Source organism: Cyprinodon tularosa, unplaced genomic scaffold (genome assembly GCF_016077235.1).
Source record: "Cyprinodon tularosa strain WSP-4 unplaced genomic scaffold, ASM1607723v1 ctg410, whole genome shotgun sequence".
In the NCBI taxonomy this organism is placed as follows: Eukaryota; Metazoa; Chordata; class Actinopteri; order Cyprinodontiformes; family Cyprinodontidae; genus Cyprinodon; species Cyprinodon tularosa.
In genome coordinates this window covers 285242-300752 of record NW_024039131.1, presented here as the reverse complement: position 1 = coordinate 300752, position 15511 = coordinate 285242, and the positions used below count along the sequence as shown (strand labels likewise).

Genomic DNA, 15511 nt, shown 5'->3' with positions numbered 1-15511 from the left:
CAGGTTCCAAAAATAGAAATTCTGAGAAACAAGAATTGAGACAAAAATAATTTTCTACGTGGAGATTTTAACAACATGTCTGCACCCTACATGTCCTCAGTCTGTGAGGGACACACGCTCAGTAGCTTTGCGTTTCTCCAACGCCTATAGAGGCACCAGAACCCTGAATGTCCACAAAATAAATCATACATTGATTAGAAATATTCAATCAGCACAGCATCACTCACTGAGATGTCTTCTTTCTCTGCAAAAACCATCTAAAAATACCTAAAAAAAAGTTTCATTTAGCCTTAATTTGAGCAGGTAAATAAGATGATCTGCCAATGGAATGAGTATTTTTACTCTTTATATAAGATGGTTAGATAAAATGCACAGGAAATAGGACAATGCAATCTTTTTTTTTTTTCTTATATTAAATTTAAATTGTCTTGTTCCTTTAGCAAAGTGTCTCACATACCTCCTCAATTCAATAAAAATGCACTATTTTAAGAAAACCTACTTATTTAGATTTCCATTGTTCGCAGTGTAAATTCAAATTGCATGCTGTACTCTGCATACAGTATAGGCTGGTACTATCATAGTATTTTCTTTGGCAGGCCAGAATCCAGCTGGACATGCAATCAAAATTACTTTCAGTGAAATGTAACCCAGCGTGATGCTAAGCCGATGTGCAAACAAAACTGGATCCTGGTTAGGTGTTTCGTTGTTGATCCGCTGGAGCTTAAAGCCAGAAAAAATAATAATCCACCGTGTCCGTCATCAGTCCAGCTGTGTGCAAAGGCCATCGTCCTTCTCCGCGTCTGGAGAAACTGGCCTGGAAACCGTAAAAATGTCTTGACGTAGGATTTTGGTTTTAGGTGTGGCAGCGGCGGATGACGTCCCAGTGGACGAACGCCTCTTCTCCAACAACAATTTCAGGATTTCGCTGACCTGACTCTCGAGGGCGCTCAGACGGTCTCCCAGACTCTGGATCTCTTCTCGAAGCTCCAGTCGGGTCTGGTTCAGCACCGCCTGCAGGGCCTGCTCCGGCAGGGGGCTAAAGGGGAGGGGGGAACCTGCAGGTCCAGGAAGAGGGCTGTGGAGGAGAGGGCTACCCACAACCGGTGTCCGTGCTTCACCCGCCCGGTCAATCCGCAGCTCGCTCTTAGTAATGCCGCTATCACACGAGTCGGTCTTGCGGAGGGGATTGGAGCGGGAAACCCCCCGGTCTCCTATATCTGGGACCCCACTGGGTTCCTGACCCTTACAGTCTCTAGACAGCATCTCCACCGATACGGCCTTCACGTTGTTGTTTAGGCCCTCCTTCCTGGCCTCCACTGGCGTTGTGCTGTTTTTCAGCCGCATCCACCCGCTGGGTTTGGGGACTGGCTTTACTGGACCTGGACTGGTGTTGTCCTTTAGCCTGACAGGGGGCTCAGCTCCCTCCCCAGCAGAACTGGGCTGTGGCTCCATAATGTTCTGATTGTTCTGCTTTGGAGGAAGCTCACTGAGTTGACTGTAGATCCCTGAGCTGCTCATGGGCGTTACCTGAGACACTGTCAGTACACCGGTGCTGGGAGGGGCCCCGTTCTGCATGGAGGTGTGGGGCCGCTGCAGACTAAGCTGGAGAGAGTGCTGCAGACTGGAATGACCCAACTGCAGGGTGTGGGGATGAAGGTGCTGGTGATGCTGCTGATCCACCTGCAGCTGGTTCTTCTCCAGGTCCACGTGGGAGGCCGCTCCAGCAGTCTGGTTGCGAAGCTCCTTCTGCTGCTTGAACTTCTGGAAAAGCTTGCGGACCGGATGGTCCTGTGGGATTGTGATCGGCACCTCATTCTTCGCTCGCTCCCTCTCCTCTTCTTCCTTTTTCACATCACTGATTTTACGGAAAATAATCTGTAGGAACAGAAACAGGAACATTAGGGATTTCTTTCTTTAATTAAAGAGCCATTACAGAGTTTTCTGATAATACTGCTACCTGTGGCCAAAACACAGAACTGCAGCTCTGTTCTGCTCGCCCTTGAAAGGTTTTTCTTGTTTAACTTTTTCACCTTACTGGAGTTACGGCTGGCAGGATGCCAAGTCTGAGCATCCACAAAATCCATCTAGAATATAATGTTTCAATTGTGCTTGATGTCACATCCATCAAACAGCACACCTTAAAATCCAAGGCATTTCAGGAAAATAAGCTACAGGTATAAAGATGCATTGGTGCTGAACTAGTGAGGCTCATCGATGATTTTTTATTTATAAAGGGTCACATCAAATACTATTTTAAATATATTTTTCAGTAAAAAAATATAAAGTGTCTCCTTAAGTTGTGTCTGTGTTCAAAATGTGAATAGTCCCACACATTCTCATCTTCATACTTTGGATTTTGTGTTGACATATGGTTTAGAATGTGAAGAAATCAATGAAAGAACACCCAAGCAGCGCGCAGCTATCGGGGAACATTGGTGCTCAATAGATGCAGTTTATAACCAGGTCAGCCATCGTCTCGGGGGCCCCTGGCAGCTCATCAACAATTTCTTTGGTTTGCTTGCCTTCTTAGATGGGATTAAACTGAGCTCTGATAATCATGTAAAAAAATCTTGGTGTTATTTATAGAACCAATTTACTGGACTATTATAATTATTTAATATCAGGAAGTCCACAAACTGTAGTTGAAAGCCTTCAGCTGATCCAAAATGCTGCAGCCAGAGTTCTGATGAAAATGAAAAAGAGAGATCATATCTCTCCTATCCTGGCTTCTCTTCACTGGCTTCCTGTTAAATCCAGAATAGAATTTAAAATCCTCCTTCTCACATATAAAGCCTTAAATGGCCAAGCTCCATCTGATATCAGAGATCTGATTGTTCCTTATGTTCCTAACAGAGCACTTCGCTCTCAATCTGCAGGTTTACTAGTGGTTCCTAGAATTTCTAAAAATAGAATGAAAGGATGACTGAATTGTCTCTGCAAAGTGTATTGAGATGTTGTGTTGTAAATTGCTGCTATAAATACATATAAATAAATTGAATTGAATCCTTCAGCATTACAGGGAGTCCAAAGATGCCTCCAGTTTAACAAAGGAATAAGTGAGAAAAACTTCACCTTTGAGTCCAGAAGTAAATTTGACAGAAAGTCTGTGGACTTGAAATATCTATATGATCTGAATAATTTACAGTCCACAGTTCGGCCAATTGGTAAGATGTTAGAATCTGACAATAGATCAAGAATAAACAGTGAAACTAAATGAAAAGGTGTCTTTGAAATGCATTGAGGCAGTACTTTACTGCGACCAGGTCATGCAGCTTTTTATCGTCAAATCTTTAACATGTTTGATTGATGTTTTTTTTTGCGCAGGATTTTCCAATATAAAATGACTTACTGTGTTTTTTTAAAGAGGATGAAGACATTTTGTTTTGACTTTAGCAGCGTTTTCCTAATCCCCAGACCTCTTGGGATTTCCCAAATTAAGCAAAAGGTTAGAAATCTTTTGCAGATTTTTAGGGCTCAGAGGAAAATCAGAACAATATTTATTATGGAAATCTGCCAGGATGTCTTCATACGATTTACTGAAAACTTTACATGTTATTACTCAGTGCAGTCAGGCGCTGAAAATTATTACTGACTTCTCAAGGTCCACGTTCATCCTTCAACCCCCCACTGTTCTGCTCTTTTATGGATGTGTTTACTTAGCAGACATCAGGCAGACCTCATGCATCCAATATGATGGTTAATAAACTTGAAGTGAAGATAGCTGCTCCTACACTGGAAAAAAATCAAAATCTAGATCAGTCATTTTTTCTTAAAATAAGTGCATTTGTTCTTGGATTGAGGAGGTAAAAGAGAAATTTTGCCAATGGAACAAGACAATTTACACTTGAAATAAGAAAACACAATTGCATTGTCTTATTTTAAGTGCATATTTTCTAATTATCTTATTTTAAGTGTAAAAATACTCATTCCATTGGCAAACTATCTTCTTTACCTACTCAGATTAAAGGTAAATACACTTAATTTAAGACATTTTCACTTATTTCTAGATCGTTTTTCCAGTGTAAAAAAATACTTAACAATAAGGTAAAATAAAATTATTACACTGGAAAAACGATCTAGAAATAAGTACAAATTTCTTAATTTACCCTTAATCTTGGTAGGTAAATTAGATAGTTTGCCAATGGAATAAGCATTTTTTCTCTTAAAATAAGATAATTAGATAAAATGGACTTGAAATAAGACAATCCAATTGTGTTTTCTTGTTTTAAGTGTAAATTGTCTTGTTCCATTGGCAAAATGTCTCTTTTTCCTCCTCAATCCAAGAACAAAATGTACTTATTTTAAGAGAAAATGACTTACCTAGATTTCATTTTTTCCAGTGTATTTATTATAGTTTATCCTGTTAAAGCATTTTTGATAAAAAGATATAAATGGGATTTGGACCCAATGTGTACTTTTTGTAACATAATTAAGAAAAGCTTCTTCACCTTTTTGGGGATTAATTATACCAAAACATTCTGGATATGTCAGTTTGTTTTCTTCAAAGAAATCTCATAAATAACAGATTAAATGTTTTGTTTGGGATGAAGAAATGTGAAAAAAAAAACAATTTTTATATGTTGTTAATTTTTTTTTTATTTACGGTAAATATCATATTCACACCTCCAAATATTTACAACAAAAACATAATTTCCAGATGTAATTATCTTCTATTATTATCTATATAGAATCCTTATAATGCAGCTTAAATGCTGAATCCATTCAATCATAACTGCCTTTAAAGAACTGCATCCCTCCAGCTCAGATCTGAATTTTGATATTATAAAATAATTTCTCTATGTTTTGTAAAGCCCTTTGATGTTGTATCTGTGTTTAATTATTAATGTTTTATGTTGCTCTGATATTTTCTTTGTTTGCAATAAATAAAAAAACAAACACTTCAGAGGCTGTTCTTAAACCCCAACAGTCTCTCTTCATGCAAACTCTGAAAGTTCTTGATAAAAAGCCTTTATGTTTTCATTATTGTAACATTTAAAGCAGTAGCGGCTGGTCAATAGAGGGCGCTAGGGCTCCGCCCAACCCACCCAATTACCCTGATTAAGACCTTTAAAAATCTTTAATGACTCGTAAAGCATCATTCCATTTTCCATTGGATTGATGACGTATTTCTGCCCTGGGGTTCACTCTCTGCCCATTAAAACTCGTTAAAAGTTGTCCATCTGCAGCAGCTGCTCTGTACGGAGCCCCTCTGATGACATGGACAAAAAAAATGTTTAATTGTGGCCACAAAGTAGTATTTCGTGCGCACGAAGTAGTATTTCGCGGCCAGGCAATAAGTATAACGTGCGCATGAAATACTACTTCGTGGCCACGCAATAAGTTTAACGTTCGCACGAAATACTTTATTAAAGTAAATTAATAATATCAATAAATCCGCCCCTGTTTTCAGGCTTATGTTAACTGTAATGACTTATCTTGGACAGGCTGCTATGTAAACGGGCCTTTAGTCCTTCGTTTAGCTATGCTGCGGTTGTTTACACTACGCCTTTTCCACCTAAAATGGCGTCTTAGCAACAAATGTCACGTGACTGGCGGAGACCGACTGGGTAAGCAAATCGAGCGCGCCTTAGACCTTAGAGAAGGCGCGCTCGATTTGCTTACCCAGTTGTCCAGGAATGATATTAATATTATTAATAAGTATTTCGTGCGCGCGTTAAACTTATTGCGTGGCCACGAAATAGTATTTTGTGCGCACGTTATACTTATTGCGTGGCCACGAAATACTACTTCGTGGCCACAATAAAAAAATGTTTTTGTCCATGTCATCAGAGGGGCTCCGTAGCTCTGCAATACAGAAGGAAAGGAGAGCTCAGGGCGCAGCTAAGCTACGACCTGAGCTGACAGGAAGTGTGTTTGCTCACCACCTCCCGCCACAGCGCAAACAATTTGCAGGGGGATTGACAGGTCGAGTCGTGGGAGTAAGAGATGCATTGGAGAGAGAGAAAGTGGAGAAAAAAATGTCTTTTTCCAGGACCTGGTTTAGCTCCAAGGCTAGGCTAACTGCTTGCAGTGAGGCTAAGGCTTTACCCTGCTTTCCCTGCTTCCTTTTTCAAAGGTCAGGATCTGACCAGCATGGATAAAAACAGCTAGGACTGATTTAAAGCACTTTTTAGAAAAGACAAAGAAGAATTAACAATCTGGGATTCATATGGAAAATAATAGAATATAGTTTACTTTTTCTACATGTTTGTCCATTTGCATAGTTGCTCTTAAATAAACAGATTCTCATAGTTTTTATATATTAGAAAAAATTATAAAGCTGACCCAGGGGGGGATTTACCATTAGGCAATACTAGGCAGTTGCCTAGGGCCCCAAGTTCCTGGGGCCCCCATAAAACTCTGTTTCCATGTATGGTTAATACAACTAATCCTTATTTGTGCACATTAATTATGTTTTTGATAAAAATCCTTTGGCTAAAATGCCATCAGAACACTGATAAATAGAGAGGAAAAAGGGACAAGAAGAGAGGGACAAAACCTAGAACAAATAATGGATGTCTATTCTATTAACATTTCTCTATCTGTAGAATGGGTCTGTTTTATGGGTTTTCTTCTCAGGGGGCCCCCTGCCTGTCTTTGCCTAGGGCCCCAAATTTCCTAAATCCGCCCCTGAGCTGACCGATATCTTCTCCTTTATTAAACTGGTACATTATTATATTTTAGCTTTGTGAGACAATATTGGACCATGCAAAACACAGATTTACCTTCACAGAGCCTCAGAAGGACAAGATTTATGGACAAAAATTAAACCTATGCATGAAATTATGTTTTTTTTATATATATATAAAGCGTTTTCATAATGTTTTTTGTTGTTGACATTCATATAAATATAATGTGGTGATAACTTAGTATACATTTGATTGGTCTTTGGTTTACGTCTACCCCAACCCCCCCGGAGAAAACTCCACCAACCTGCACTAACATCAGTGAACCTGAACCAAGAGACGATCTAAAATGTCATTAAATTGACATCTGATTTAGTAGATCTGGTCCTGGCTCAGCAGTGGATGTATCTTGTCAGGGTACAGAAGTTTAATAACTAAGATATGGAGTGACATTTTGAAATAAAAAATAACTCACATATCAAAGAACAAAACTTCATTTTTAGGTTCAGTAGCTTTTATTTGTCCTAGTATGGGCAGTTTTTGTGCAGTAGTAGTACATCTTTCACACACATGTTCACATTTCACAAATCACAGATAAAAAATGAAAGCAACTAAAACTTAACCAATTTAATACCTTTGATTTTTCTTCTGGCTCACTTTTCCCTGAGTTTGTATCCATCTTGTGGACACTTTCTGTGATTGCAGTTGGACTTTCTAATAATTGGCCTTCAGCAAAATTATTCAGAACCTTTGTAACAAAGTTAAATATCCTTATGGAACTATATGTTCAAATTTTCTCTTTTTTTATTATCTAGCAAATGGTTTGTATAAAGCGACCTTTGACCTTACAGTCACAGGATTTATACGCCAGCAGCTGACTCCACCGAGTCTGACTCATTTTGAAGGAGAAAGTAGCCAAAATGGAGGCCTGCTTTTTACTTTGTTCCTTTATTGTGCTGTAATAAATGGAAGACCAATCCTGCCATAATTAAGAATAAACACAGAAATAAATAAGTGCTCAAAAATAAATAAGCATACAATTAATTGCCCCCCAAAAATACAATAAACAAATAAATGCAGGTAGAAATGAAATTTTACAGTGAGACATAAATATATATATAGATATATCTTTTAATTAGCTTCTTTGTTTATTTGCTTTTGTAATAATTACCTTATTTATTTATTGTCAGTTATATTCATCTACTTTATTTATTTATTACTGATTTCTTAAAGTGTTTATTTTTGTGCATGTTATTATATTTTTGTCTGTTTTATTTTTCCTTTGTTAATTTTTTACCGTATTTATTTCTTCAACGCTATCTATTTCTGCCTGTCGTATTTGCATTTCTGTATGCATTTCTGCCTCATTATGCAAATGAGAAGGGGTGTGTCTTATGGGCTCAACCTCTCCCCATTGGTTGCCTTCCAGTTCTTTGAAGAACTGGAAGGCAGGTGCTTGGAAGCATATCGTCACAGGGTCGGGTTCGTTCGCCCCGTCCCCAGCTGGCTCTGGACCAGTCCCGAAGCTGATGGCTCGGTTTGAATAATAAATCAGAAAATTATTTTATAATATGTACATAAATAAATACTTTAAAAAATAAGTAATAAATAAATAAAGTTGAAGAATATATCGTGCAATAAATAAATAAGGTAATTATTACAAAGGCAAATAAACAAAGAAGCTAATTAAAAGATATATATATAAATATATATATATATATCTTTTAATTAACTTCTTTGTTTATTTATGATGAATATAACTGACAATAAATAAATGAGGTAATTATTACAAAAGCAAATAAACAAAGAAGCTAATTAAAAGATATATCTATATATATTTATGCCTCACTATATAATTTCATTTCTACCTGCATTTATTTGTTTATTGTATTTTTGGGGGGTAATTAATTGTATGCTTATTTATTTATGAGCATTTATTTATTTCTGTGTTTATTTTCAATTATGGCAGGATTGGTCCTCCATACTAATTCTCTCCTTACCTGAAATCTAATCAGCCCTAAGATAAAACACAGACTCATCCATCATCAATTATCCACCATCCATCCATCCATCATCCATCCATCCATCCATCCATCCATCCATCCATCCATCCATCCATCCATCCATCCATCCATCCATCCATCTGTGCAGACCTTTAAAGTTACAGGTTCAGCTCTTTTGTCCTTCTCAGTCAAGACTTTTCAAGGCCAGATCATCTCTGGTGAGTCCAGCGACTGTTAATTGGTTTGTTCCCAGCAGGCAGTGCCATGAAAAGATCTGAAATGATGTATCTAGAGGCCATTTTGATCTGCGCTCAGAGACTCTTCTATAGATATTCCTACTTAATGTAATCGCATAGAAAGAACCATTGGTCTAATGCAGCCCATATCAGATTCCCAGCTAAATGCCTGCTTATAAACTGCAGGACTGACCTTAAATATACACACACTAAACTCACAATCTATACATTTCCTGAAAGTCTGATCAATATAAATACTTTTAATTTGCCCCTCTAAGTCTACTTGAAGTCTAACAAAAAAGCTGAAAGGTAAAGATGAAACCATGAGGAGTAATAAGTGGTGTAATACTTATGCTGCACCAGTGGGTGGCAGGCTTAAACTTCAAGAAGGTAGAATAAGTAAATGTGAAAAGAAATCATATTTTAGATGAAGAATTTAAAACACTCTGACTGATCTAATTAAATTGTGTCTGTAAACAGCCTGAGTTGACTTGAAGAGAGAAAAAGTTGTTTATGTGGACCAATGATGGAGCAACACAAAGTAAGTGTAAAATCCAAAAATTCAACAACTTAAAGATATATTGTGAAAGGTGAGGGCTGATTTGGGTCGCATGTACAAACACCACAGTGCGTAGCTGCTTATGGCTATAGAGGTATCATAGCAAATATACCGCAGGATAGGGTTTGGATCAAATGCGTCCCACTGGGAGCCGGTTATACATGTAGTCAGTTTCACTGTGATGTGACCCTTAATCCACCAAGAAGCCTGTCATATACGATTAGCATCAGCTTCCTCTGGACGGGGCGTAAGAGCAAGTCCTTCCAAAACCCAGCCTAGCATGTGGAGCCTTCCATTAACAGCCCCTTCTCTACAGACGTAGCTACAGTCTGTAATACAGTAACAGCCATTCAAAATGGCCCTTCCAAGTCAAATGCCAGCTGAATGGCAGCCCACTTCCCTGCAACTCCCAGCCACTGGCGTGACCCGCTCCTTCTCCAGGACATTCAATGTTTGACTCTGACTCCACCCTTCCAGTGAATCACATAGTCTGACCAGGAGATGACACTTCTTTTTAGATCTTAATGTCCACAAATCATGACAGAAAGAATATTTTAGTCCAAAGATTGATGTTTTAAAAGTAATTATAGGGGATCAGCCAAGAACCAGCCAGGGACCAGCCAGGTAACAGCAAAGTACCAGCCAAGGACCAGCCAGGTAACAGCAAAGGGCCAGCCAAGGACCAGCCAAGGACCAGTCAAGGGCAAGCCAAGGACCAGTCAAGGGCAAGCCAAGGACCATCCAAGGACCAGTCAAGGGCCAGCCAAGGACCAGCCGAGGACCAGTCAAGGGCAAGCCAAGGACCAGTCAAGGGCAAGCCAAAGACCAGCCAAGGACCAGTCAAGGGCCAGTCAAGGGCAAGCCAAGGACCAGCCAAGGACCACTCAAGGACCAGTCAAGGGCTAGCCAAGGACCAGTCAAGGGCAAGCCAAGGACCAGCCAAGGACCAGTCAAGGGCCAGTCAAGGGCAAGCCAAGGACCAGCCAAGGACCACTCAAGGACCAGTCAAGGGCTAGCCAAGGACCAGCCAAGGACCAGTCAAGGGCAAGCCAAGGACCAGCCAAGGACCAGTCAAGGGCCAGCCAAGGACCAGCCAAGGACCAGTCAAGGGCAAGCCAAGGACCAGCCAAGGACCAGCCAAGGACCAGTCAAGGGCAAGCCAAGGACCAGCCAAGGACCAGTCAAGGGCAAGCCAAGAACCAGCCAAGGACCAGCCAAGGGCCAGCCAAGGACCAGCCAAGGACCAGTCAAGGGCAAGCAAAGGACCAGCCAAGGACCAGCCAAGGGCCAGCCAAGGAAAGTGGGGAAATTTTAAAACGCGACTACTGTATCTTTATTCTCACTCTGAAGAACAAGTAGAGATGTATGCCATTATTGCAGATGATCAGATTTTTTATTCACTGAAACATGTCAAATATATCACTGTCATGTTCTTGGTGCTGAAGGTGTTGATGGATGGTTTAATTGCTCACTTCATTCATCTGTCCAACTCTGCCTGGTTTCTCGTTTTTGCTCATCTGATCCCCCTGCTCTGCCCCTCTGACCCTTTTCTGTATTCTGACCTTTAAGCCTGCCTGCCTCTGTTCTGATCCGTTTGCCTGACCTGTCTTCGGATTATGTTGGATTCTACTATGGGCTGAACCTGGATCCGCCGCTTGACTTTGCCCTCTGGATTATTCTGTCTTGTTCTGTCATCTACTCAGATCTGATCTAATCTGCACCGGATGCTCTAGCCGCTGCTGCTGCAGATTCGCAAACCACCCATCTGACTTTAATAAAATTTTGTACAGTTTTGTACAGCTCAGTAATTTTTAAGTTATCCCATTGTCTGTCTTGACTTATTACTGGGTCTTTTCATTCTGAGTCATTACAATCGCAATAGAAAAGCTAATTAATCACTGCAGTTACTTGCATACCTTATCACCAGATGTGTGGATGTGATGTTGGCCTGAATTTTATTTTGATTGATTGTCTAAGTTAGGAATCCAGTTTGTGTGGGTTGTGTGTTGTCTGTGTTTTTTCCCTCCACCACCAGGTGGCGCCCAGTTCTCATTGGACCTTCCACACATCTGCGGATGGTTGGCTCATTCTTAAGCTGCTGACTGCCACTACCTCAACGCCAGAGTTTTTGCTAGTTTTGGGTATTCTAGCCAAGCTGAGTTTAGCTGAGTCTAACTGAGTTTTTGTCTCCCTGAGCCCTAACTTTGCTGTTTCTGTCTTTGCCTCTCGGCAGGAAGTCATCCTTCAAACTGGACGTTTTGGCCTTCTGGAAGGATCGTTTGACTTTACACTGAGCAGGGGATGCAAACTGGATGTTTGGACCTTCTCCCCCTGAGAGAATTGCTTGAGCTTCACACTGAGCAGGGGATAAATCTCCACAAGTACCGTTCAAGTACTTCAGGAAATTTAAGTGGCAGTCAGCTCCATCGCTCCTCAAGGAACCAACCAAACCCGAGTAAACCCTGTCCGCCCTCCAACGAGTCAACCAAATTCTGGAATAACCCACACCGACTGGATTCTGGGAAGGACACCTTTTTCTGGAAATGTGAGTCCCGTTTCAGTCTTTGTTTTTTGCAGGTCGTCGCTCAAGTTTCCCACTGAGCCTGAACTAAACTCTGAATTTCCCTTCTCACTTCCAGTTCCGGTTAACCAGCGTTCTGAGTAACAATGGATCCAACTCATCGTGCTTTCAATAAACCTGTTAAACCTTTTCTTTGGTTCTCTGAGTGGTTTCCTGCATGTGGGTCAGATCCCTTAAAAAGAACATAACAGTCTAAACACTGAACAGAATCTAAATTTGTTTTAGATTTCCAAACATGCTGATGTAGGATTTATGATGGTTAACTTTGGAATTTAGTTTGCAATACATAAGCCTATCAATAGGTAGATGATATGAAGGAATTTAAGGACCTTCTGCAGATGTCGGTTGAAGACTTTTGTATCTCCTGAAGAGGGTCACTCACACATAATAAAGAATGACACACAGCTAAGAAAGTCCCTCAGCCTCAGGGACAGGCTCTCTGAGACCTTATAGCAATAGGTGAGTATGTTTTAAAAAATATATATGCATTTCTTTTTTTTTCTTTTTTTTTTATTGTCATTCCAATGTCACAAGTACAGAGCAACTAAATAACCTCTCTGGATTTAACCCATCCCCTTTGGGGAGCAGTGGGCTGCCATTGTGTGGCGTCGGAGGAGCAGTGTGGGGTTAAGGGTGTTGAACTCAGAACCTCTCTAAGCTCTATGTCCTAACCACTAGGCCACCCCTCCCCGAATGGATTAGCTTGCAAGCTGTTTGTTTTTTTTATATAGTTTTTTTTAAGGCTGCCAGCTAATGTGCGGCGCCAGAGGAGCAGTCTGGGCTCAAGGGTCTGTCTCAATGACCCTGAGTGGCAGCCTCTGGGGCTCGAACTCAGGACCTGAGGATTCAAAGCTCTAACTGCTAGGCAACCACCTCCCATTTCTGCAACACTCCTCATTACAATTAAGAGAGGAGGACATGAGGCAAGGTCTTTCATCTACATGACATTATAAATCACTTCACCCAATCACAAACAGCTACAATTACCCTGTTCTACTCTAAAATAAATACATAAATAAATAGATGTTAATCTTTCAAGCTCCATCCATGCCGACTCTCCTTTACATAAACCATCTAACTCACTAACATGGTGCCTGCAGGCTGCCAGTAGCCGCCAAGGACCAAATGTGGTGCCTAATGTGCTGCCTATCTAAATTAGGCCAATTCACTGTTGAGATGCAACTTTTTTATCCTGCTCCTCCTCCTATTTACACGCAATGGCAGTTATATAGATTTAAAAATGACAATATTGATACCAAAGCACAAAAAAAAATGTGTTCATTTTTAGATAGAGGTGAATGTGGACTCTTCTGGGTCAAAGGTCAGCTCTAGTTGTAACCCTTCATATGACACGATACCAATGAAGGAGTTCAGTTTCAATAAGGTGAGTGACCCCTGATCTACATGCACAGGTGACAGGTGAGACCTTCAGGTCATTAAGTTCTCAATACCGGACTGGAAGCACAACACTGAGTAGGATAGAGATGGAAACCTGCACAGTCCTCACTGCTGTGTTTACTGGAAGCTTAATTATAATGGAAAATTATGTTACTGCCATTTCTATACTGTTTGACAGTTTACTGAACATTTTTAAAATATGTTCTACAAGTTAACCAAAAGTCCCGGATGCATATCACCAGTCTTTGTGAAATGTGTTATGAAAAAGTGTTTAAGACATGAACAATATTTATTTCATACATCATATTTTGTGTTCAACAGAGATCATCAACTGACTCAGATTAACGGCAATAGATGGGAAACATGTATTTATTCATTGGCTACAGTGGAAGCATGTTTTACAGGTCAAGGTTTTCCATCCTGCTTATGGAAGCGTTTGTGTACGAAAGCACAGGTACACAAGGAAGAGCGTCTGAGGCTGGAGTGTTTGCGCACTCTGATCTTAGAGCTGCTATGGACACAGGCTCACTGAACTCCCCCCTCGCCAGGCCCTGATAACGCAACACCCTACATGTTCAGTGGTAATGAAGTATATCCCCTCCCACCAGATCTGAGCCCTACAGAGGCCAACAGATCACCTGGGTATGTCGATTCTGAAGAAACTATCAGCTGATTGAAGGAGCATGGAGAAAGACAGCATTTCAGCAGGCCGAGCCATCAATGGAGGCAAAGAGACAAAGGGAGGTTCTTCGCCAGCAGGAAGCGTTTCATGGCAAGAAAACATGGTGGTTAGAACTATTTTATATTTTTTTATAAATTTATTTTGGCATGCAGTCTGTGTGAAGAAATGAAAATTAGATATAACTGTAGTTCCCAAAAACCCTTCCTATCCTGTTTATAGTTAGGGGTGTTATTTTAAAGTAACTTTTAGCGACATCTAACGGTCAGACTGCAGACTGCAGCAACATGAACATCTCCCCCCCACCGCTTCTCCCCCCCAACAGTACGGCGAGCGTTACGGGACAAAATGTCTTCCACGACGTCCGCATCACCTACCTTCTCAAGTGATGAGGTTTGTTTACATAGATAATTTTACAGATAGTATTTCATTAGTCTGTGTAGGGTATAGATTTCATGTAGACTTAAGATAATAAATATACCCGTTATTTTTTCTACATCGTTGTGACATTTTGGCGATCTCGCAATCGCTAGTTTGTTGGCTCTGCGCTGCCGTAGGGCAAAGATGTCTGCCTCCATGGCTGCGAGACCCGCTCCTATGTAATTATAAATAACGAATTCTAAGGCAACGCAAATATTAAGGTTAAGAGGCTGAGCTCGTAGATGATGATAAATAACATATTTATGTATAATATATTACATTTCTGACTGTATATCCCTGTAATTATTACACACTGTAGCTTTAAAAAGTTGATGTTTATGTTTTCAACCTTGTGATGTCATTAAAGCCACACCAGTGATAAGAATGTGACCCCGGCTATTTTATTGTAAAGTTTACCCATCTTAAAGCCTTCTTTAACATGTTGTTAAATCTGAAAACAAATTAAAACACATAAATCTACCTTAATGGGAAATAAATGATTTACTCTTTTAGGAAAAATTATTAAAAAAAAAAATTATAAAATATTTTTAATCATAAAATGTGCAAACAGTGCCCCATTCAAGTAGACAGCACATCAACAACATAATAGCTTTGTAGTCCACACTGTATAAACTTGTTTGAAGAACCTAAACATATAGATTAAAACAAATCTATATTTCAAGAAAATACAGAAATCTTTTGCTCATTATAGAACCTAAATACTTGTATTTTTAAAAAATTTATTTCTCATAAATCAATGTGGTTTTCTCACATTAAAAAAATTGAATGTAAAACTTGACACCTTTGTTTTCAGCGACCCAGCTACTCAGGATTTATCATTGTAATGATATAGGCCAGCTAGATGGGACCTGGTTGTCTTGGGAGGGAAACAAAGATGGCTGACTAACCAGCTGACTGGCTTTGAGCAGTATTCTCTGCCTCCTGTGTATCATATATTATATTCATGATATTTCTTCTAAGCCTTAACAGTACTGCTCTGTCTCTCATG

At 40.0% G+C, this 15511-nt stretch overlaps 1 protein-coding gene across 1 annotated transcript in view; it reads right to left on the bottom strand.

Moving 5' to 3' along the window:
* Positions 1-620: 620 nt before the first annotated feature.
* The window catches only part of kcnh5b (potassium voltage-gated channel, subfamily H (eag-related), member 5b), a 99708-nt gene continuing 84817 nt past the window's right edge, over positions 621-15511 (bottom strand). Inside the window, exon 13 of the mRNA XM_038298624.1 lies at positions 621-1875. Within this exon, the coding sequence (XP_038154552.1) occupies positions 760-1875 (1116 nt within the window). The 3' untranslated portion in view covers positions 621-759. The remainder of the gene's footprint in view (positions 1876-15511) is intronic.